At 36.5% G+C, this 23,408-nt stretch overlaps 1 protein-coding gene across 2 annotated transcripts in view; it reads right to left on the bottom strand.

Moving 5' to 3' along the window:
• Nucleotides 1-23,408, bottom strand: part of EIF5B (eukaryotic translation initiation factor 5B) — a 91,786-nt gene that overhangs the window by 32,853 nt on the left and 35,525 nt on the right. The window contains exons 2-10 of one of the 2 annotated variants that reach the window (XM_027620780.1): nucleotides 21,248-21,373; nucleotides 21,061-21,145; nucleotides 19,742-20,414; nucleotides 17,843-18,060; nucleotides 17,313-17,463; nucleotides 11,884-11,982; nucleotides 11,335-11,424; nucleotides 9,121-9,195; nucleotides 1,621-1,907 (exon numbers count right to left, since the gene is read on the bottom strand). In XM_027620780.1, coding sequence (XP_027476581.1) covers nucleotides 1,621-1,907; nucleotides 9,121-9,195; nucleotides 11,335-11,424; nucleotides 11,884-11,982; nucleotides 17,313-17,463; nucleotides 17,843-18,060; nucleotides 19,742-20,414; nucleotides 21,061-21,145; nucleotides 21,248-21,373 — 1,804 coding nt within the window. The remainder of the gene's footprint in view (nucleotides 1-1,620; nucleotides 1,908-9,120; nucleotides 9,196-11,334; nucleotides 11,425-11,883; nucleotides 11,983-17,312; nucleotides 17,464-17,842; nucleotides 18,061-19,741; nucleotides 20,415-21,060; nucleotides 21,146-21,247; nucleotides 21,374-23,408) is intronic. The other variant, XM_027620781.1, reaches the window with a different exon arrangement.

Below are 23,408 nucleotides of genomic sequence, written 5' to 3'. Positions count from 1 at the left end.
AAATCCCAACTTACAACAATAGATTTTCTTAGTCCTTTAGAAATTCAGAAAATGTATCCCTTTAATAGATGTTACAGAACGATTAGGCAAACATTGATACATAGGTTATTTAAAAAAAATAAAAAAACTGAAAATTAGAATTATAAATGAAAATATTTTTTAAAAAAGGAAAGCTAAAATCGTTTTTAGCTTTGAAATACTTTAACATCCTTAAGCAAACCAGTTTTTAGTATATTATTTATACTAAGCTGACATAATTAAAGAAAACTCTTAAGTCTACTGCATTAAGTAGGAAAAATATAGTAAGCATGCTAGGTATGTACACTTTGCTAAATAGAAAGATGCCTCAGGGGCGCCTGGGTGGCTCAGTTGTTTAAGCATCTGCCTTCGGCTCGGGTCATGATCCCAGGGTCCTGGGACCAAGCCCTGCGTTGGGCTCCCTGCTCAGCGGGGAGCCTGCTTCTCCCTCTCCCACTGCCCCCTGCTTGTGTTCCCTCTCTTGCTATCTCTCTCTGTAAAAAAGAAATGAAAGAAAATCTTTAAAATAGATGCCTCATTACCCCACCAGATTTCAATAACTAGAGTCATCAGATGCCTCACAGTGACTAACCTAAAATACACAAGGCAAACACCAGTTTAACCCTTTATGACTACAAGGGTATATGCTCAGAGTATCTCTGCATACTCTTTTTTTTTTTAAAGATTTTATTTATTTATTTGAGAGAGAGAATGAGAGATAGAGAGCACGAGAGGGAAGAGGGTCAGAGGGAGAAGCAGACTCCCCACAGAGCAGGGAGCCCGACATGGGACTCGATCCCGGGACTCCAGGATCATGACCTGAGCCGAAGGCAGTTGCTTAACCAACTGAGCCACCCAGGCGCCCTATCTCTGCATACTCTTAAATAATCATTTAAAGAGCACATCAAAGTTTGGAGAAAACAAACAAACAAACACAATAAAGCAGTATACCATTCTGACTTAGGTGAGGGAGTAAGGTCCTTAGGCTAGATCAATGTCAAAGACCCAATGTCTAACCGAAGGTCATGAATACTTTGTCCTGTTTTTTCTTCCCCCCTAAATTTATACCTTTAGTTTCTTTTATCTTTAGCTCTATCTCTGATCTGTTTTAAGATAACTTTTATATATGATTTGGGGTCAGAGACTAAACTCATTTTTTATTAATTTAACTAGCATCATTGGTTGAAAAAGCTATCCTTTTCCCACTGAACTGCTTTGGCATCTTTGAAAAATCAGTAGGTCAGAAATATAAGAATTTTTGGACTTTCAGTTCTGTTTCATCATCTGTATTATCTGTTCTTATGCCAGTACCACACTGTCTTTCGCTCAGTTTTTTTTTTTTTTTAAGATTTTATTTTATTTGACACAGAGAGAGATATAGTGAGAGAGAGAGCACAAGCAGGGGGAGTGGGAGAGGGAGAAGCAGGCTCCCTGCTAAGCAGAGAGCCCGACACTGAGCTCGATCCCAGGACCTGGGATCATGGCCTGAGCCGAAGGCAGCCGCTTAACCGACTGAGCCACCCAGGTGCCCCTAGCTCAAACAGTTCTAATGATCCCAGATGAGAAGTTGGGAGGAAAGGAGAGAAAGGGGAAAATAAATACCTCAATCCTCCGTTTGGCTTTGTCATAAGCCCTTTCTTCTTTAGTTCGATCATCATCAGAGTCGTATTCAGATTCTGAACTCATTTCTTTACTTGGTTTTTTATCTAACATTTTCCCTGCATCCTTCTCATCGGACACCTTTTCATCTTCTTCATCACCTTCACTGCCTTCACTCTCTCCTTCCTCTTCCTCCTCCTCTTCACTCTCATCTTCTTCACTCTCTTCTTCCTCCTCCTCCTCCTCCTCCTCAGGATTTTCTTTTACTTCTATATGCACTGTGTTTTCTTCTTTCAGGAAAAAGAGATTTGAAAGTTAAAAACGGAGATTTCCATCAACTTTATAGAGACCTTAAAGGGAAAATACTACTAAGGGTGCATGAAGTATGGCAGTAACATTATAAAACATCATGAATGCTAAATTGTTTTCATGCATTATAAATGCAAAGTGTTGGTCACATATTTGCTACAATGAAGATTGCCATTTAACAGTAAAAACTTATTATGTGAAAATGGTATATTTTCAGGCTATAAGAACAAGAATCAAGGGAGGGGAACACAACACTTAAAATTTCTTTCTGTTGTGGTCATTTGCCAATTCTGCACTTGATCTCAGCCAAAAGGCTGAGAAGCAATGGCCATTTGTTGATGCTGGAGGAGGCACCTTAAAGGTTAAGCAGTGCTTAGGGGTCCAGGCAGTGGGTCTATTAAAGACTCATCAAGGGGGCAAGGTGGACAGACATTGGGTAATATTCTTATTGTGGAATGAAATCCCGAAGAACTGAACACTAGCAGTTAGAATGAATAGGAAATAAACAGGACCTCCCCATTACTGGCCAATCACTTCCAGATTCTATCAATTCTAAATCTAGAATAAGATGATTCAATATTGCTAGTTCTTTCAGACTCCTGGTGGATGTACACATAAATTCTCCCTGGAGAAAGAAAAACACCATCCCTGATGTCAAATTATTCCTACAGTGTTTTTTTTTTTAAAGATTTTATTTATTTATTTGACAGAGACATAGTGAGAGAGGGAACACAAGCAGAGGGAGTGGGAGAGGGAGAAGCAGGCTTCCTGCGGAGCAGAGAGCCCAATGCGGGACTCGATCCCAGGACCCTGGGATCATGACCTGAGCCAAAGGCAGATGCCTACGTTTTACAAGTATAATATCCAGCACAATTTATGAAAATAACAAGCCACATGGGAAAATTATGTACATGATGGAAGCCAGTAAGCCCCAAAACGAGGGATGCCTGTGGGGCTCAGTCGGTTGAACATCCAACAATTGGTTTGGCTCAGGTCATGATCTCAGGGTTATGAGATTGAGCCCTGAGTTGGACTCTGTGCTCAGGGGGAGTCTGCTTGAGAGTCCCTCTCTCTGCCCCTCCCCCCTTACACTCCCTAAAATAAATAGTCTATTAAAAAATTTAAAAAATGACTATGTTTCTAACATCTAGGAAGCAAAAGATTAAAAAGTTTAGAAAGTAAAAACATATAAAAAGTAGTTAAATGGAGTATCTAAAACTAGAAAATACTGGAAACAAAACTAAGAACCCAAAAAATGGGTTTAACAGGGGAGCAGAAACAGCTGAAAACTAGTAAACCAGAAGACAGATAAGAAACACTCTAGAATGAACCATGGAGACTCAATTAGGTGGAAAGCACGAAAAGAAATGATACACTGATATAGTAAGAAGGCCTATCATAGGCATAACTAGAATCCCTGAGGAAAATAACGGCTCATAACACTGCAAAATTGATAAAAACATAAAACCATGCATTGATAAAACTCTATAGGCAGAATTAATAAAAGAAAATTGACCCTGGCCACATCATACTAAAACTGCTGAAAACCAAAGGCACATGAAAACTTTAGGTTCATATATGACTTCTCAACAGGAACAATGAAAGCTAACGCAAGGGAATAATATCTTCAAAACGTTAAATAGAATTTCAGCAAAGAGGAGGAGGAACAAGACGATGGAGGAGTAGGAGACCTAAATTTTGTCTGGTCCCAGGAATTCAGCTAGACAGGGATCAAACCATTCTTAACACCTACGAACTCAACAGGAGATAGAAGAAAAGAATAGCAGCAACTCTCTGAACAGAAAAGTGACTACTTTCTAGAAGGCAGAATGTGCGGAGAAGTGAATCCAAGGTGATATATGGGAAGACAGATGGCGGGGGAGGGGGCCTCCATCAGCCACTTCTGGCAAGTGATAGAGCAGGAGAGCACTAAATTGGACCTTTTAGAAGTCTGCTCCGCTGAGGGACGTTGCTCCAGTGGCTAAGCAGGGGGTGGAACCCTCGTGGGACAGTGTGGTCTCAGGCCCCTCGGGGTCACAGAAAGGCCGGGGGTGCCTGAGTGTGGCAGAGCTCCCAGGTATCGGAGCGGGAAAGCCAGCTGCAGAGACAGAGTCGAGGAGTGGGCTCTCAGCTGGGGTTGCCATAAACCATGATCCGTGGCACAGCCAGGCCACTGCTTCTCCAGCAGGGACCCAACAAGCGACAGATCGGGGAGACTCCCGTTCCTCCCCTGGGAGGAGCGGCATGGGAGAGCACCGCAGGGATCTACTGGGTTTGGAGACTCCACACGGGGTCAGGGGCCAGAGACAGAAATGCTCGGTCACAGGCCGGGTGAGCACAGAGTGCAGCTGGAGACCAGGGAGACAGGAGTGACTGACTGCTTTTCTCTGGGGGCACAATGGGGAGTGGGGCCCGAGCTCTTGGGTCCTCCAGGGCAGAGATTGGGAGTCTCCCATTTTCACTCTCATCCTCCAAAGCTGTACAGAAAGCTTTCAGGGAACAAAAGCTCCCAAGAGCAAACCCAAGCCGATTACTTAGCCCAGCCCCTGGCAAGGATGGAGCAGTTCCGCCTCCAGCAAAGACATTTGAGAACCATTGCAAGAGGACCCTCCCCCAGAAGATCAGCAAGAACAGCCAGCCAAGACCAAGTTCACCGATCAATGAGAACAGCAGAACTCCAGCCCTAGGGAAATACAGCACATAGAACTGATGGCTTTTTTTCCCATGATACACTAGTCTTTCAAAGTTAATTTTTTATTTTTCTTTTTTCTCTATTTTTTTTTGAATTTTTCTTTTTCCCTTTTCAACCAACATCTTATCAATCCCTTTTTTTTTTTAAACCTTTATAGAGTCATATTCTATCCCTTCATTGTAGTTACCCTTATTTTTTGTATATATATATAAGTTGTTCTCTCTTTAAAATTTTGGGATACAGTATGTTTCTTCTAAGAGACCAAAATATACCCTAAATCTCTAGTGTATGGCTTTCTAGTCTCCTGCCTGATCACATTCTCTCCCTTTTTTTTAAAGATTTTATTTATTTGGGAGAGAGTGAGAGAGAGCATGAGAGGACAGAGGGTCAGAGGGAAAAGCAGACTCCCCGCTGAGCTGGGAGCCCGATATGGGACTCCGGGATCATGACCTGAGCCAAAGGCAGTTGCTTAACCAACTGAGCCACCCAGGCGCCCTCTCTTCTTTCTTTTTTCAACCAACTTATCAAATCCTTTTATAAAATTGTTTATAATTTTCATCTTTACACTCATATTCCATCCCTTCATTGTATTTACCCTTATTTTTGTACATATATATGTTTTTCTTTCTTTAAAATTTTGGGTGGTAGTTTCTTCTAACAGACCAAAATATGCCCCAAATCTAGTGTGTGGCACTTGATCTATTCACCAGCCTGATCATATTTCAACATATTCTTTTTTTTTTCTTTTTCTTTCCCTTTCTTTTCCCCCAATCTTCTGATTGGCTTAGTGTATATTTTTCTGGGATCGTTGTTACCCTGTTAGCATTTTGTTCTCTCATTCATCTGTTCTCCTCTGGACAAAATGACAAGACAGAAAAACTCACCTCAAAAGAACAAGAGGCAGTCCTGGCTGCCAGGGACCTAATCAAAACGGACATTAGTAAGATGTCAGAACTAGAGTTCAGAATGACGATTATAAAGATACTAGCTAGGCTTAAAAAAGCATGGAAGATACTACAGAAACCCTTTCTGGAGAAATAAAAGAACTAAAATCTAACCAAGTCAAAATCAAAAAAGCTATTAATGAGGTGCAATCAAAACTGGAGACTCTAACTGCTAGGATAAATGAGGCAGAAGAGAGAATTAGTGACATAGAAGACAAAATGATGGAGAATAATGAAGCTGAGAAAAAGAGATGAACAACTACTGGATCACAAGGGCAGAATTCCGGAGGTAAGTGATACCATAAACAAGAAACAATATTAAAATAATTGGCATCCCAGAAGAAGAAAGAGAGAAAGGGGCAGAAGGTATACTGGAGCAAATTACAGCAGAGAACTTCCCTAATTTGGAGAAGGAAACAGGCATCAAAATCCAGGAGGCACAGAGAACCCTCCTCCTGATGATGGGTATTAAAGAGGGCACGTTCTGCATGGAGCACTGGGTATTATACGCAAGCAATGAATCATGGAACACTACCTCAAAAACTAATGATGTAATGTATGGTGATTAACATAATATAATGAAAAAAAAGAAAAGCAGAAATGGAATGCCTCACTAACAGGTTCATATTAAAGGAAATTCTAAAAGGTATTCTTCAGACAAGAAGAAATGATCTCATATGGAAGATCAGAGATCCAAAAAGAAATGAAATACAACAAAGAGCTGACAATATGAATAAACTTAAAGCCAAAAATTAAAAAAGAGAATTAAAATAAATGGGAATAACGAACTGAGGAGTGGATAAATTTGCTCATGTATTCTATGGTCTTTATACTGTCTGGAAGGAGGGTAACATTAGACAGTAATAGTTTAAAGATCCATGTTAAAAGTCTCTAGAGCAATGACTAAAAATAAGTGGAAAAGCATACAACTTCTACGCTCATGGAAGGAGGAACATACAGAATTTAAAAAAAGGGGGGGGGGGTGCCTGGGTGGCTCAGTCAGTCACGGCTCAGGACATGATCCCAGGGTCCTGGGATTGAGCCCTGCATTGAGTGCCCTGCTCAATGGGAAGCCTGCTTCTCCCTCTCCCTCTGCTGTTCCTCCTGCTTGTGCTTTTTCTCGCTCTCTCCTGCTCTCTGTCAAATAAATAAATAAATAAAATTTTAAAGAAAACAACAATCCCAAGCATGGTTAGAAAGGACAAAAAAAGAAACAGAACCAGTAAGGACTAAATAAGATAACAAATACTCTTCACTAATTACATAAAGGGTTAAATGTAATGGGCTAAGTGGTCTAGGTAAAATAAAGATTGACAAACTGGATTTAAAAATCTCAACTATGTGCTAATCAAGGAGACAGAAAATGTTAAGAATAGAAAAAGAGCATGTCAATCAAAGCTATTTCACTGTATCAACATCAGATAAAGTATGTTTTAAGGCAAAAAGCATTGTTAGAAATAATTAAAACAAACAAAAAACCACAAAAACAGAAAGAAATAAAAAATATAAATAAGACACAACAGAATAATAAATCAATGAGTCAAATTCATCAAAAAAATATGAGAGTGTATTTACCTAAAATTTATCAAAAAAAACTAACAGAGCACAGGGAGAAATAGACAATCTACGATCATGGCAGATTTTATCTCACTACTCTCAGTAACAGAGAGAAAAGGCAGTCCAGAAAAAAAAATCTCAGAATAAAAAAGACTTGGACAAAATGATGAGCAAATCTGACCAAATACAGTTTACCCTTGAACAACATGGGGATTAGGAATGTCAATGCCCCCATGCAGTTGGAAATCCATGTATAACTTTTGACTCCTCAAAAATTTAACTAACAGCCTACTATTGACCATAAGCCTTGGTAATAACATAAACAGTTGACTGACACATATTTTGTATGTGTATTACATACTGTATTCTTATAATAAACTAAACCAAATAAAAATGTTATGAAGAAAACCTTAAGGAAAATATATTTACAGCACTGTATCAAAAAAAATCTGCACGTAAGTAGAATCCTGCAGTTTAAACCCATGTTGTTTAAGGGTTAATGCTACAGAGAACAAGGCACACAACTACTGTAGAATATAAATTCCTTCCAATCATATATTAAACACAATAATCAACCATGTGCTGGGTTGTAAATTAAGTCTCAACAATTTCAAAAGATAGAACCATGTATATTCTCTGATCTCAATGAAGTAACAAGAAAATAATTAGAAAATCCCTCTTTTTGTAAATTAAGAACTACAGTTCTATCAATCAGGTAAAATATATTAAAATGGAAGTTAAAAATGACATTAGAACTTGTGAAATCTGGGTAAAGTAATGCTTAACAAAAAATTTAGTTTTAATAACATGTATTAGATATTGGCGAGCATGTGGAGAAAAAGGAACCCTCTTGTGCTGCTATTGGGAATGCAAACTGGTGCAGCCACTGTGGAAAACAGTATGGAGTATCCTCAAAAAATTAAAAATAGAACTACCTTATGATCCAGTAATCACACTACCAGGTACTTACCCAAAAAGTACAAAAATACTAATTCAAAGGATTACACGCACCCCTACGTCTATGGCAGCATTGTTTATAATAACCAAAATATAGAAGCAGCTCAAGTGCCCACAGATGAACGGATAGAGAAGATGTGTATGTATACAATGGAATTTTATTCAGCCATGAAAAAGAATGAAATCTTGTCACTTGCAGTGACATGGATGGAGCTACAGAGTATAACACTGAGTGAAATGTGTCAGAGAAAGACGAATATGATTTCACTCATATGCAATTTAAGAAACAAATGAGCAAAGAGCAAAAAGAAGAGAGAGACAAACTAAGAAACAGCCTCTTTAACTACAGAGAACAAACTGATGGTTACCAGAGGAGAAGAGAGGTTTGGGGCAGGGGGGGACCTGGGGGGGGCATGGGTTAAATAGGTGATGGGAATTAAGGAGTGTACTTGTTCTGAGGAGCACCATGTTATATATGGAATTGCTGAATCACTATCATACATCTGAAACTAATATAACAATGCATGTTAACTAACTAAAATTAAAATTAAAAAAAAAAAAGTATTAGGAAAAAAAAACCCTGAAAAACCAAAAAACCAAATATCCATCTCAAGAAGTTAGGAAAAACCCCCAGCAAACTAAAACCAAAGAAAGTAGATTTTAGTAATAGAGGACAGACAGTAATAACAAAGAAAAATTATTTATTCATATTGATTAGGTACTATTCACTTGTATTACACCTTTATATCATATTTCAAGTTAAAGTGCTTTTTTTGTAGGCTAGCTTTAATAGCCTAACCCCATTTAAAACATCACTCTGAAAAAATGTATTTTAAATCCTAGGAGCCCCTGAAAAACCATTTATTCATAAAATGAGGATCCACATAAGGATTTAGGAACCATGGCAATGGAGAGATCTGAAACTGGTTTTTATTCCCAGAAATGTTCATATGGCTTTCATAATCAGAAGACTGACTATTCCTTTAAATACACACACCTCTAATAACCATTAGATTTATCAATGCGTACTTATGAGCTATTCACCTTTTTCTCTCTCTTCATCACTGGCCATAGCTTCCCAATCATCCAATCCAGCATCTTCAGTTTCTTCTTCCTCTTCTGTAAATAAAGGTTTTTGTTAAAAGACATAAAAATCATCTAGAAATAGGAGCTTGCTTTTAGAAAAAAGTGGAAAATTATGCCGACACTAAAAATATTTTAATTATGCAAAACATACAATTTCGTCATCTTTGGAACTATTTTCTCAGTATAGCTACATGTTATAATTTAGTATTACCAAATGCTGCATAATTTCCTAGCATTTTGAATATACCAAATTAAACTTAAACCAGATTTCATATTTGACATAATTAAAGTTTTAGAAACTCAGACACTGAAATGTTCTGTTAGATTCTGAAAAGGGTAGATGATCACACTCAGTTCTTAAGGCAAAATGAAATTTCAAAATAGTCCCCCCAACCTTAGCTATGGTCTTGTTTTCTGCATTTTGTTACCCACGGTGAACTGCGGTCTGGAAGCAAATGATCCTCCTTTCCTTCTTCTAACATATGGTCAGAAGGTCAATGGTCGTCTAACATTACATCACAATGACTACATCATTCATCTCACTTCATCTAGTCACATGGGTATTTAACATCTCACATCATCACGAGAAGAAGAATGAGCATAGTACAATAAGATATTTTAGAAGAGAGACACTACACTCACATAACTTATAGTATATTATTCTAATTGTTCATATTATTACTTATTGCTGTTCATCTCTTACTGTACCTAATTTATAAATTAAACTCTATCACAGTTATGTATGTACAGGAGAAAACAGAGTTCAGTACTATCTGCAGTTTCAGGCATCCACTGGGGGTCTCAAAACATATCCCCCACAAATAAGAGAGGATTACTTACTGTATCTTCATTTTGATCTTTCAAACGTATATGTCATACCTAAGAATTTACTACTTATTTTATTGCTTTAACTTCTACAGCTACATAAAAATACTACTTAAATCATAGTTGTAGGTACAAAGCTACACCTCTACTCCAGTTGAAAATAAGAATATCTGCTGACAACCCAAAATCATCCAGAAAGGTATAATTTTGAATATTAAAGATTTAATATTCTCAACATTAATGACTCTTTTTACTGAAATCCAATAAAGCAAAACTATTCTCAAATCCAAGCGGGACAAGTGGTATTTGCTTCCCTGTAATAATTATTACTTGCCAACAAGTTTGGATCATCTTGAGAAAGAGGAAATGAATCAGGTACATGTACCCAAAATGTCCTTCTAAATTAGCAATTCTTTCCACTGCTATGTCACCTAAAATAATGGACTGCCATTAGGCATATCAACCTGAATTTCTCCAATATCATCATGCTCAGCTGAGTTGTGCCAGGTAAATGATCCTTTTATACTAAGAACAGGAGGGGAGAAAGAAGGAAAGGAACTATCAATGATATTTTTCACCAGTGTGGGTCAGTCTTGATATTCTTTTGCTATTTATTCTGACTCCAAACTTTAAACAGTAGAGAGTCTCTTGATTTTGTTAACCATACATGTAGCTAGCTAGCCTCTGGCTCACCTATCAATATCTAGTCTAATGTATTAAAACAACATTTATCTTTAAAAAAAAAAAGCCAAATACTTTCTCCAACCTTAAAACACATACATACACAGAATGAATAAACTGAATCCTCTTACTGATTTAGTAAAATAGAAGCTGACCTTTAAGGTTTAAAAATGCCAATTTTTACAGTACTCTTAAAAAGTTGTCATTAAAATGCTTCCAATTTGCTTCCAAAGGATTAAGTAAAGGTCGTCTTGGCACCACCAAAGATTTCTGACCCATAAATGAAAACATCAGAAAAAATTTCAAAAAACTTCTATTCTGTCTACATTTTACTAACACTACTAAAAACTGATTCAAGTCTCAATCCTATTCTTTTTTTTTTTTTTTTTTTTTAAAGTGGAGCCCAGCTTGGAGTTCGAACTCACAGGAGCTCGAACTCACAACCATGAGATCAAGACCTGAGCCATAACCAAGAGTCAGATACTCAACCGAATGAGCCTCCCAGGTGCCCCTAAACTTTTTCAAAATGAAAATGAAAAGAAACAGTTTAAAGTATGAAGAATACCATCCCGCCAGATATTTGCTTTCCCCAAATACATGATGACTCAGACAATTTCTGACACATGAGTGCTATTTAATAGGAAGCAATTAGTCAGTGCTACTGGCCTGGTTCAGCAGGAGGTGGTGTCTCTTCCTTTTCTGGAACTCCTTGTTCTACAACTTCTACAGCAGCACATAATTCTATTGGTTCAGATACTGAAAAAGGGACAGAAACCAAGTTAACAATACTTTTTCAGTGCAAAATTTGTTGGGATACTCTGTTAAGTACTGAATAAAAACCAGTAGTACAAACCTAAATTCTTTAGCAAGTTTATAAAATGTTTAAATATCAGTCATATATTTTACAGGAAACAGTCTGCTCAAGAACAATGTGAAATTACAAAAGGATAAGAAGGAAACAAAGAAAAGTAAGAATGATGGTTAAGAATAGTTGTTTTGGGGAAGATCTAGATTTTTCAAACAAAAGCACTGTTCCATTAACCTGTCATTTAAATTAGTTGAGAATGATTAACAATAATAAGAAACAAGGTACAGGAAATAAGTTTCAATATGTAATTCTGATTTGTGGTTTCTTTTTAAAAGACACTGTTTTGAAGGTTGTAGGGAAAGGCAAACAAAATAGTTTTTAAATCACAGGTCCCTTTGTATACAAACCTTCTTTATTTTCTAGCTGCTGTAATGTTTTTTTCTTCTTTTTATCTTCATAAATTGGCCTTTTCTTTGGCAAAGAGTCTTTTGATGGCACTTCAACACCTAAGGGATAAAAATGAAAAACTTTAGATTTATTCTATTTGTGTATCATCTAAGAAATGCAACTTAAAAAGATAACATTTTAAGGAAGTCTAGGTGACTCAGTTAGTTAAGCGTCTGCCTTCGGCTCAGGTCATGATCCCAAGGTCCTGGAATCGCGTCCCACATCAGGCTCCTTGCTCAATACGGAGCCTGCTTCTCCCTCTGCCTCCCACTCCCCCTGCTTTTGCTCTCTCTGACAAATAATAAATCTTAAAAAAAAAATACATTTTAGTCACCTCAGAGATACATACATTCATGGAAAAATCTCTTCTATAGAAGGAGTTTTAAAATTTACATAAACTAAAAACACTACTTTCTTGGTGTCCAGTTCTGGGACTTTTGAAAAATGTGTAGAGTTTTATTAAACACAATGAAGATGCAGAACAATTCCAACACCCTGTGCTGTTCTATATAGTCAAACCGTACTTACATCCTTAGCCCTTGGCAACCACTGATCTGTTCTCTATCCCAAAAGATTTGTTTTTTCCAAAATGTCACAGAAATGAAACCTATAGTCTGGGTTGTTGTCATCATAATGGATTTTAGAGTCATCCTCATTGTTATATGTACTAATACTTCATTTCTTTCTATTGTATTCCACTGTATGGATATATTATAGTTCCATTATTCTGTAGACAACTGAAGGACGCTTAACTTTTTTTCCAGGTTTTGACAATTATGAATAAAGCTTCTACGAACATATGTATACAGTTTTCTGTGTGAACATTTCTCTGGGGTAAATATTTTGAGTGGGAATGATGGGACATTAGATAAATATATATTTAATTTTGTAAGAAACTGCCAACTGTTTTCCAAACTGACTTTACAGTTTTGCATTTCAACCAGTAAGGTAGGTGAGTTCCAACTGTCCTGCATACTTGCCAGAAAAAGGCAAGTTGTTAAAATCTATGTATTTCAATAAACATGTAGTAATATATCACTGTGGTCTTAATTTGAATTTCCCTAATGACTAATGTTAAACATTCTTTTCATTGCTTATAGTTCTGTTCAAATCTTTTGCCCATTTTTAAATAGGGTCGTTGCTCTTCTTATTGTTGAATACTAAGTTATCTTCACATATTGTGTATTAAATTAATCCCTGTCAGGTGATTTTCAGGTATTGTCTTTGAATTCTCTCAGTGGTGTCTCCTGCAGAGTAAGTTTTTAACTGGACTTCCCAAATATGTTCCTTTTTATGAATTATGCTTTTTTAAGTTAAACTAAGCACTAACACAAGGTCACAAAGATTTTCTATTTTTCCCCTCCAGTTTTGTAGTTGTACGTTGTAGATTTGGATTTACGATCTTTTTGAGTGAATTTTTATATAACGTGTGAGATTTAGGACTAGGCTTTTGGGTATTTTGGGTTTTTGTTTTTGCATCTAGATACTCAACTGTTCCAACATCCGTTGTCAACACTGTATTTTACTTATTAAACTGCCTTTTCCCCAAAACTGACCATATACAGACGATTCTACTGATCTATTTGTCTTTATTCCTGCTTTAGCCATTATCACACTACTGATTACCATGGCTTTATAGTAAGTCTTGAAATCCGGTATTTTGAGTCCTCCAAGTATATTATTTCCAAAAATATTTTGGCCATTCTAACTCCTTCACCCTTTCATACGCATTTTAGAAATAGCTTACAGATACTCACAAAATATCCTGCTGCAAGTTTGACTGGAATTGCACTGAATCTAGAGGTCATTTTGGAGAACTGATAATCTCAACAGTATCAAGTGAATGCAACATTTTTCCATTTACAAAGGTCATTGATTATTTTCACATTTTTATAGTTTTCAGCATATAGAGCCCACAAATATTAGAATTATAATGAAGAAATTCAGTTTATTTAGGGGGTGCTACTACAAATAATAGTGTTTTGACTTTCAGCTGTTAATTACTAGCATACAGATATACAATTGGTATTTGCATACTGGTCCCATCTAGCACCTTGTTAATCTCACTTATTAGCTGTAGGGTTTTGTGTGTGTGTTTTTTTTTTTAGTTCTAGATGCCATGATATTTTCTACGTAGGCAGCTATCATCTGTGAATAGGTTTTACTTTTTCCAATCTGTATGCCTTTACTTTTCTTTTCCTAATTACCCATGCTAGGATGTTCCAGTACAACATGGAATGATTGTGGTAAGAATGGACATCCTTGTCTTAATTAGAATATTAAGATTTAGCATCTATAATTCATCATTAACTGCAATGGTTGAATATTTTTTTGTAGATCTCTTTTAGCAAAATAAGGAACTTTTCTAAACTTCTATCATACATGGATGAATTCTGTCAAATGATTTTTCTTCATCTCTAAGATGATCATGCAGTTTTTCTTCTTTAAATACATTTATTCATTTTCAAAACTGAACCAGCCTTCATTCCCAGAGTAATCTTTATGAGTTTTGATAGTTTATGTCTTTTAAGGAATCGCCCTATTTTATCAAGCTTTTGAATCTATTAGCATAGAGCCGTTCACAATATTGCCTTATCATTTTAATACCTGTAGAACTGTAATGATGATATCCTTCCCCAAGCTTTCCTCCTGGTATTGGTAATTTGTGTCTTGTCTCTTTTCTTCCTTAGCCGGTCTAGAAGTTTATCAATTTTATTAATATTTTCAAAGTACTAACTTCTGGTTTCAATGATTGCCTATTAGTCTTGTTTTATATTGCATTGTTTTCTGCACTTTTTTTCTTTCTGCTTACTTTGCTCTTCTATTTTTTAGTTTAAGATGGGAAGCTTAGACTATTGATTTGAACTTTTTTTTTTTTTAAAGATTTTATTTATTTGACAGAGACAGAGCGAGAGAGGGAACACAAGCAGGGGGAGTAGGAGAGGGAGAAGCAGGCTTCCCCATGGAGCAGGGAGCCCGATGTGAGGCTTGATCCCAGCACCCTGGGATCACGACCTGAGCCGAATGACTGAGCCACCCAGGCGCCCCTTGACCTTTTTTTCTGAAGCAAGCATTTAATACCACAAATTCTCCTCTAAGCATTGCTTTAGCTGCATCCCACAAACTTTGATATGTTGTATTTTCATTTTTGTTTTTTCCGAATTCAAGATACTTTCTAATTTTCAGTAAGACTTCCTCCTGGACTCATGGGTTAGTAAGAAGTGTAGTTTAGGGGTGCCTAGGTAGCTCAGTCAATTAAATGTCTGCCTTCGGCTCAGGTCATGATACCAGGGTACTGGGATGGAGCCCAGCATCAGGCACCCCGCTCCGTGGGGTGTCTATTTCTCCCTCTGCCCCTCCCCCTGCTCATGCTTGCACTCTCTCTCTAAATAAAATCTTTAAAAAAAATGTTCATCTAATCTCGTAAGTACAAGTCAAACAACTCCATAAAACATTACTAAGATTGGCAAATTACTCTCATCCCAATTTCTTCATGAGTGTTTTTAGCCTTCCAGATGGTTACCTGTCAAATCTGATATCTGGGTGCTAGTTGTACTCATATTTGTTCTCTAATTTCATCTAAAAAACTATATCCCCAATTAAGAATAAAACTTTCTGAAATCTAAGTACTGTGTTTCTCTATATTTACTGCTCCCTGCTGAACATATAATGCATAATTAAGAGGCGGTCATACAGATCAGTTTAAATCTCAACTCCATGACCTTGGGCAAGCTGTTAAAAAGAGTCTCTATTTCTTCACCTAAATGATGGGAATGAAAATACCTATAAGATTTTTGTGAGAAAACAGACAAGGTCAAAGGTTTATGACAGTATCAGTTACATAATACACACATAATAAATGGTACCTATTACTGTAATTATAGCATAAGCACCAAAATTACTGTCATATAAAAATCTGTGAAATATAAGAACAGGAAATTGAGAGGTCCTAATATATCCTTCTCAATGGAGCAGAGACACTATTTTAAATCATCTTATATGTCAAAAAATAATCAATTATGTGTCCAGATTGTGGTCTGTAAACTAAAAGGAACCGAGGCTCCTTGGATAAACAGGTGATTCTAGATCTAAGACAGAAAATGTGCAAGATAAACCTTAGATAACTTGTGTTAGAAAGCAAGGATGGTGTCTAAGAATACTGTAGTCATGTAGAAAAACTCACAGGGACCATCCTGAATGCGCTCCTGTTGGTCAAAGATGGGACAATTTGAATATAAAAAACATGAATGACTTCATGAGATAAACCATATTATATAAAACCCCATTAAAAGAAAATGATATACAACCAAAAAACAAAATTATACTCACTGATCACCTTTGAAGTTGCTAAGACACTAATTTATTATTCTGAAAATTAATAAAGGATAAGAATTAAGCATTTATCCTGGCTTTCCTGCATGAACTACATTTCAGGGAAAGCTTTTCTTTAAAGGAAGATTATAGCTAATAAGTGCAGAAAAAATGACAGAATATCACAACTCTGCAATGATCACCAGCTGGTATTAAATTATTATTAGGAAAAGTCAGTGAAGTCCTTGTATAATGGACAAAGTTGCCAATACCTAAACCCAATGATCAATACTGACATCACTAGAAGTGAGACATCCAGATCACATGCCTCCTAACATGAGGCAATAGGAAGTACACAGTACACTTGGAGGAGGCCAAGCTGCTACATCTAAGAAATTATAAGGGAAAGAGAAGTATATTAGCCAACACCAGGAAAATGCCATTAGATAAATCCAGAATATGAGAAATTCTAAAGAATAATCCAGTATCTTTGACAAACAAAGGGCATGCCAAAAACAAGAATGGGTAGTGGTATCAGTAAGAGATAGACATATCAACCAAATGCAATGTGTGGCTCTAATCTGGATCCTGATTTGAACAAACCAACTATTAAAAACATTTTGGAGATAAGGGGAAATATTAAACACAGAAAACCAGATGCTGTCAAGGAATTAATTTTATATTATGTAATAAATACAAACTCTTTTAACATTAAAAAAAATTCTTACTTGTTAGAGATACATACTAAAGCAAAATACAAGTAAAATAACATGGTGTTTAGAATACACTTCATAGAAGTCATCCCCCAGAATAATGTAATTATCTTACCTATTCTTTTTTTTTAAGTAAGCCATACACCTAGTGTGGGGCTTGTAACTCATGACCCTGAGACTGAGCTGCATGTTCTACCATCTGAGCCAGCCAGGTATCCCTATTCCTTACATTATTATTTGACTTTTCCCACAGCAATTTCATAGGAATTTTCTGACTTAATTCAATTCTCCTTTTGACCATTACAGACCTGTAACTGTGTGACAGAAGCTTCTAGACTGTTCAGTTAATTAAAAATACTACTTACCCTGAGCTTGTAGAAGTTTAAGGGTAGCTTCAGCTCTGGCTCTGGCTCCTCTCTGGGATTTAGTTAAAAGTTTCCCTTCTTTTTTTAAGCGTTCTTTTCTTTCCTTCTCTTTTTGCTTTTTCCTTTCTCTCTTTTCTTGTTCTAGTCTTTCCTGCATAAGAGTACATAAATAAGACAAAAATTATATTGACATAATTATAAAATTTAAATGTAAAGAACCCAAACTCAAATGTAAAGCTCTTGAGATACATGCAAAGTATTACATTAGGAATACCCAAATAAAAATATTTTAATAGTTGTACGTAAGTATTAATTAATGTCACATGAAAGTAGACTAAGTATTGGCAAAGATACATAACCAATTTCTGCATCTGAGAAAATAAAGGTAGGATTTTCTGTATTGCTTCATCTTGTTTGTATCAGAGTAACAACTGAATTAGCATACAACTATGACATTTTTAGAATTAGAAGGTTAAAGATAATTTACACAGCAGAGACTTTTAAGTTAAACACAACTTCATGAAACATACCTCTTCTTTACGCTTAGCTTCTAACTCTTCAAGCCGCTTTATGCGTTCCTCCTCTTCTCTCTTCTGTCGTTCTTCTTCTTCTTTAAGCTTAGCCAGAGCTTCTTGCATAGCCTTTACTGTGGCTTTGCTAGGTCCTTTTTTTTTCTCTTTTTCTTTTTCTTCCTTTTCTCCTTTCTTTTTCTTCTTATCTTTTTTCTTTTTGTCTCCTTCATTGTCATCTACAAAAAAGAACAAAGGGGAAGTGTTTTTTTAAAAAGTTGTTTCCGGGAGCCTGGGTGGCTCAGTCATTAAGCATCTGCCTTTGACTCGGGTCATGATCCCAGGGTCCTGGGATCGAGTCACACATGCTTCTCCCTCTGCCTCTCATGAATAAATAAAATCTTTAAAAAACTAAAATAAAATAAAATAAAAAGTTGTTTCCTAAAGCAGTGATAAGCAAACCCCAGAATTCAAGGACCATATTGGGCCAAGGCTGATGCCAGCAGCAGGGTAGGTCTCTAGCCCTATCAAGGGGGTAGCCAGAATAGCTCAAAACTGCCCAGCTGCCTCCTTAGAAGCCTACAATACTGGTGTTGCTCTAAATTGTCCTGAAGGATCTAAGAAGAGAGGAGGATCCTGACAGCAGGAAGAAGATATACTGTATTTAATGTATCTCTTAATCCATGGTATCTGAATTCCTGCCTAAATTCTGTAGCTAGTTTTGCCTCTATAAGATGGGGATGATAGGAACGATGCCTACCTTACAGGGATATTAGGAGGACAAAATAAAAAACATTGATAATTATATTCCAAGAGGTCTACAGCATTAAAGTTTATGAAACTACTTTTGTAGTGTTACTCCTCAAAGATGTCCAGATAATAAAAATTTGGTTAAAAAAGATAGGTCAATTTTTCCATTAAAAGCTTTCTAGTCTAAAAAAACCTACGTGAATCATTTGATCTTTATTCTCCTTCTGAAGGAGGAGAATCTTATTTTATTTTATTTTTTTTAAGATTTTATTTATTTGACAGAGAGACACAGCCAGAGAGGGAACACAAGCAGGGGGAGTGAGAGAGGGAGAAGCAGGCTCCCCGCTGAGCAGCGAGTCTGATGTGGGGCTCGATCCCAGGACACTGGGATCATGACCTGAGCCGAAGGCAAACACTTAATGACTGAGCCACCCAGGCACCCCTGAAGGAGGAGAATTTTAGCTAGAAAACTTATTTTTTGTTAATTGGTTCTGGCATAAAAACTTGGCATACTGTTGCTTAAAAAATTTTAACTTATTTTAGCATGTTTTTACTTTTCTATTTCATAGATTGGATTGGGTTTTTAAAACAGGAAAGTTGGGGCGCCTGGGTGGCTCAGTTGTTAAGCGTCTGCCTTCAGCTCAGGTCATGATCCCAGGGTCCCAGGATCGAGTCCCGCATCAGGCTCCCTGCTTCACGGGAAGCCTGCTTCTCCCTCTCCACTCCCCCTGCTTGTGTTCCCTCTCTTGCTGTCTCTGTCAAATAAATAAATTTTAAAAAACCTTAAAAAATAAAACAACAGGAAAGTATTTATAAAAATAAAAAAAATTTAAAACAGGAAAGAATTGTCACTATCTGACACTGAGATATCAAAAGGAATAAATTTATCATTAGGCAACTTGCAGTCTTTATCAGCAGCAAAACTGTTTTCTTTCATAGTGAAATTCTTTAAAAAATCCTCGTCTGTACATAAACCATTTTAAAGATATTTTATACTATATATAAATGCTTAACAGTGAAAATCAAAAGTATTTAGATATAATTTTTACAAGTCCTCCTCTTAAAATTTAAGTCCTTGTGTAAGCAAGGGCAAAAACCATTATGACTTTGGGGCAAAACTTAGGACTATCAAACCAAACCTTCAGCCCTTTCCTTGATAATGTTACCAACCTTCACCAGCTGTGGGAGTCTCTCCTTTCTCTTCAGAGGCAGGGACTGCTCCAATATCAAGGGTCACTTTGGATTTTACAGTTTCTTCTTCAGATTTCTTTTGAGACTGTTTACTCTGGTCCTTTTTCCCAGTCTCTAGCTCTTCTTTTTCTTTCAGCTTCCGCAGTTTTGCTTTTTCTTCATCTCGCTTTTTTCTTTCACGTTCTTTCTTTTCTGCCTTCTTTTGGGCCACTGTCTTAATTTTGAAGGAGGAGTCGTCGTCTTCATTCCCACTCTCCACATTAGGACCTGGCCTATTTTTTTGATTTTTTTTCTGTCCTTTTCTAGACTGCAAAAATTCATCTGAGTCATCACCACTTTCACCTGAAGAATTTACTCTGGAACGCTCTTTAACTCTTTTACTGTTATCCTCATCTTCTTCGGACCCATCCCCCTTTTTATTTGATTTCTGAACTTTCCCTTTAGCTTTTTTAGAAAGTTTATTAAAATCATCATCATCATCATCACTCCCAGAGTACATTTCCACTTTTGGCTTTGCAGTCTTTTTTGATTTTGAATCTTTATCTTCCCATTCTTCACTATCATTATCATCAAAACTTTGTTTTTTGCCTTTCTGTCCTTTCTTTTTTTTATCTTGTTTTGAGGTGGATTCTTCTTCATTATTTTCTGTTGGCTAAAAAATTTCCATTGTTAAAGATTTTAATAGTTACATTTTATTTTTTAACATAACAGATTCCTCAATCATGTATTTTACTAAGTACACATAGAAAAAATTCTCAAAATAACTTCAAAATAAGGTCCTTTTTTTACGAATATAAAACTCAACCAAGTACCAGAAGCTAGCCTAGGCCTCAGGCACATTTCACATTCACTGGAAATTTCAGAATCCAGGTGCTCTGAAGCAAGTACTAATCATCAGTTCACATTCACTATCTTCTCAAATGGCATACAGAGCCTATGAGGAAAATGAAAGAAAAAAAAAATGCCTATCACTTTCCCATTACTTTGAGGCTATTCAAATTCAAAGAATGAAAAAGAAAGAACACAGAACACCGAAGATGGGAAATGTTCTACCTCCAAATGTACCAATTTTATGAATAGGCAACATTATCACAAAATACGTTTAAATTCCCAAATAAATGTTTTTGTATCTGTGAAAGTTTTAAAACACATTTCCTAAAAATTGTTTTCCCTCTTTGGCATCAGAATTTATAGAAATTTTTAACTAACATATTCAATCACTGCTCAAAAGCTTCCAAAAGCAGCTCCCCAAAACTGGCACTAGGACACAGAATAGATAACAGTGGTCTGTTTTTCACCTTTACTGCAGCACTTTCTCTGTCAGCTTTGATGCCTTGAGCTTCCCAAGACAATTCTTCCAGTTCTTTCAGGATATCATCTTCACTAGAAAAGGATTAAAATATATTCTGAGGCACTGAATTAGCTTAATAAATCAATCTAGTACCAAACCTAATAAAAAATCAAATATATTTGAAATATACTTACTCAAAGTCTGGCTTTCTTTTATCCTTTTTCTTTTTCCCCTTTGACTTTTGAGGTTCCTGTTCTTTGGCAGCACCAGCTCCTTCTATTTCTGCAGCCAAGGCATCGAGATCAATGTCATCCTTGGCACTTAAATGAAAACAAAGAAGACCTAAATGTTACTCGAGAGCAAAATAATCTACCACATTAACAAAGAAGTTCTTTTTTTTTTAACATTTTGACTTTTCTCATGTATTAGCAGCCCACTGAGAAAAATCATTTGGCAAATTCTTTCAGGACAACACTTGAGTCTAATCACTTATCAGCCTCCCTGCATGTTTCAATAAAATTACACTCAAATCAGAAAGAACTATAATGAACAGCTCCAGGAAAATCTAGGTAACAAGAGAAGCAAATTAACTTTTGTTGATACTGAAGTTTTTGATGTGTGCCTGAAAACAAATTATTTATAAAATGAAGAGAGCTTAAAAGATAAAACAAGTCCTATAACTTTATTATTAGTAGCAACACCTAAATATTTGAATAGCTATTCATTATTACTTGGAATAGTAGAAATTTTAGAGCTGGAAGGAACTTTAGAGTCCATCTAGTCTATTATCTCATTTTGCCAACAAGAAAATTAATAAGATGCACAAAGTTTGAATGCCTTGGGCAAAACATGACCACACATCCAAATCTAAATGAATTAGGAATGATTTACTAAATAAAACACATAAAACACCCAAAACCCAGAACCAAATCTGCTCATAATCTTTTACATTCTTGGTTTCATTTCTGGTTCTATCCCACAATGTCTTCACCTACAAATATTGGAATAAACCAAACTACGTTCCAGTTAAAAACTACAGAAAACCAAGGAAGTCAATCTGAGATGTACAAATATGAAAGGTAGATGAATCCAAATGAATGATACAGTAAGAAAACAAAAACTTCAAGACGCCTGAGTGGCACAGTTGGTTAAGCATCTGAGGTCCTGGGATCGAGTCCTGCACTGGGCTCCTTGCTTACCGGGGAGCCTGCTTCTCCCTTTGCCTGCCGTTCCCCCTGCTTGTGTGCTCTCCCTCTCTCTCTCTGACAAATAAATAAAATCTTAAAAAAAAGAAAAAAGAAAACAAAGACTTCATGCAACATGAGCCCCCACTTTGCACACCTCGTCATAAAGATGCTTCATTTCAGTAAAGAAAATTTCTTGAGAATAACTTTTAGCTCTATGATCAATGTAATTTTAAGATTAACAAGACACTGAGGATATAAAATTTATTCTCAAGGGTCTTAGAAGAGACAGAGAGCAAATCAATAAACCAGGAATTGCAAAATGCCAAATGCCAAGAAGTGAAGGAATTTATGCTTTTATAATAGTTGTCCAGAACTGAAATAAATCTTTTGTCCTATATTTCAGACAGTGTATTTGAGAGAGATTATGTAACACTGAACTGCTGCATTGGAGAGGACTTCCTGAAGCATGAAATCTACAATCATCAAGTCAGACACTTCCTGGCAGAAGACAAGCCTGGAACCAAGTGCTGAAGGAGCTGGACAAAGCAGGTGTGCATATCATATCAGACACAAAAAGTACAAAAACCTAAAGACGAAGTACGTGATGTCTAAAGAAGACTCATAAAAGGGTATCTGAACCAACTGAGGTGTTTTTCGTTAAGTTATGGGTTTCTTGACCCAACCCAAGATCAAGGGACCCCAGTAACAGGGGTGGAGCTAGACAGGGTATTTTTAGCAATCTTTCCAAGTGACTTTGGGCCCAATTTGAGTAGTTATCCTTTTTAATAAACACAGAAACCAAGGCATGCAGAATTCACCCAGGATCACACAAGGCTGAGATGGGATTTGAACCCAGAAGTTCTGATTTCCACAATAACAGACTCTTAACTCTGCTTACATAACCAAATTTGCATTTTAGAAAGCTACCTCTGGTATGAGTGTCAGACTAGAATCCCAACCAGTTAGGAAGCAGGAAGACCAGTTAGGGAGCTTTTATAGTTATTTATAATGAGAAATGAACACCTGACTTGCAGCAGTGACAGGCAAAATGATATTATAAGATACATATTGAGGGGATCAATCGGCAGCACTTAAGTGACCAACTGGATGTGTTAAATATAGACGGGAAAGAATCAAGAACCATCCTTAGGTCTCATTAAATAAGAGA

Source organism: Zalophus californianus, chromosome 8, assembly GCF_009762305.2.
Source record: "Zalophus californianus isolate mZalCal1 chromosome 8, mZalCal1.pri.v2, whole genome shotgun sequence".
Taxonomy (NCBI): Eukaryota; Metazoa; Chordata; class Mammalia; order Carnivora; family Otariidae; genus Zalophus; species Zalophus californianus.
The sequence above is the reverse complement of the archived record's forward strand: the minus strand, read 5'-3'. Positions and strand labels throughout refer to the sequence as shown.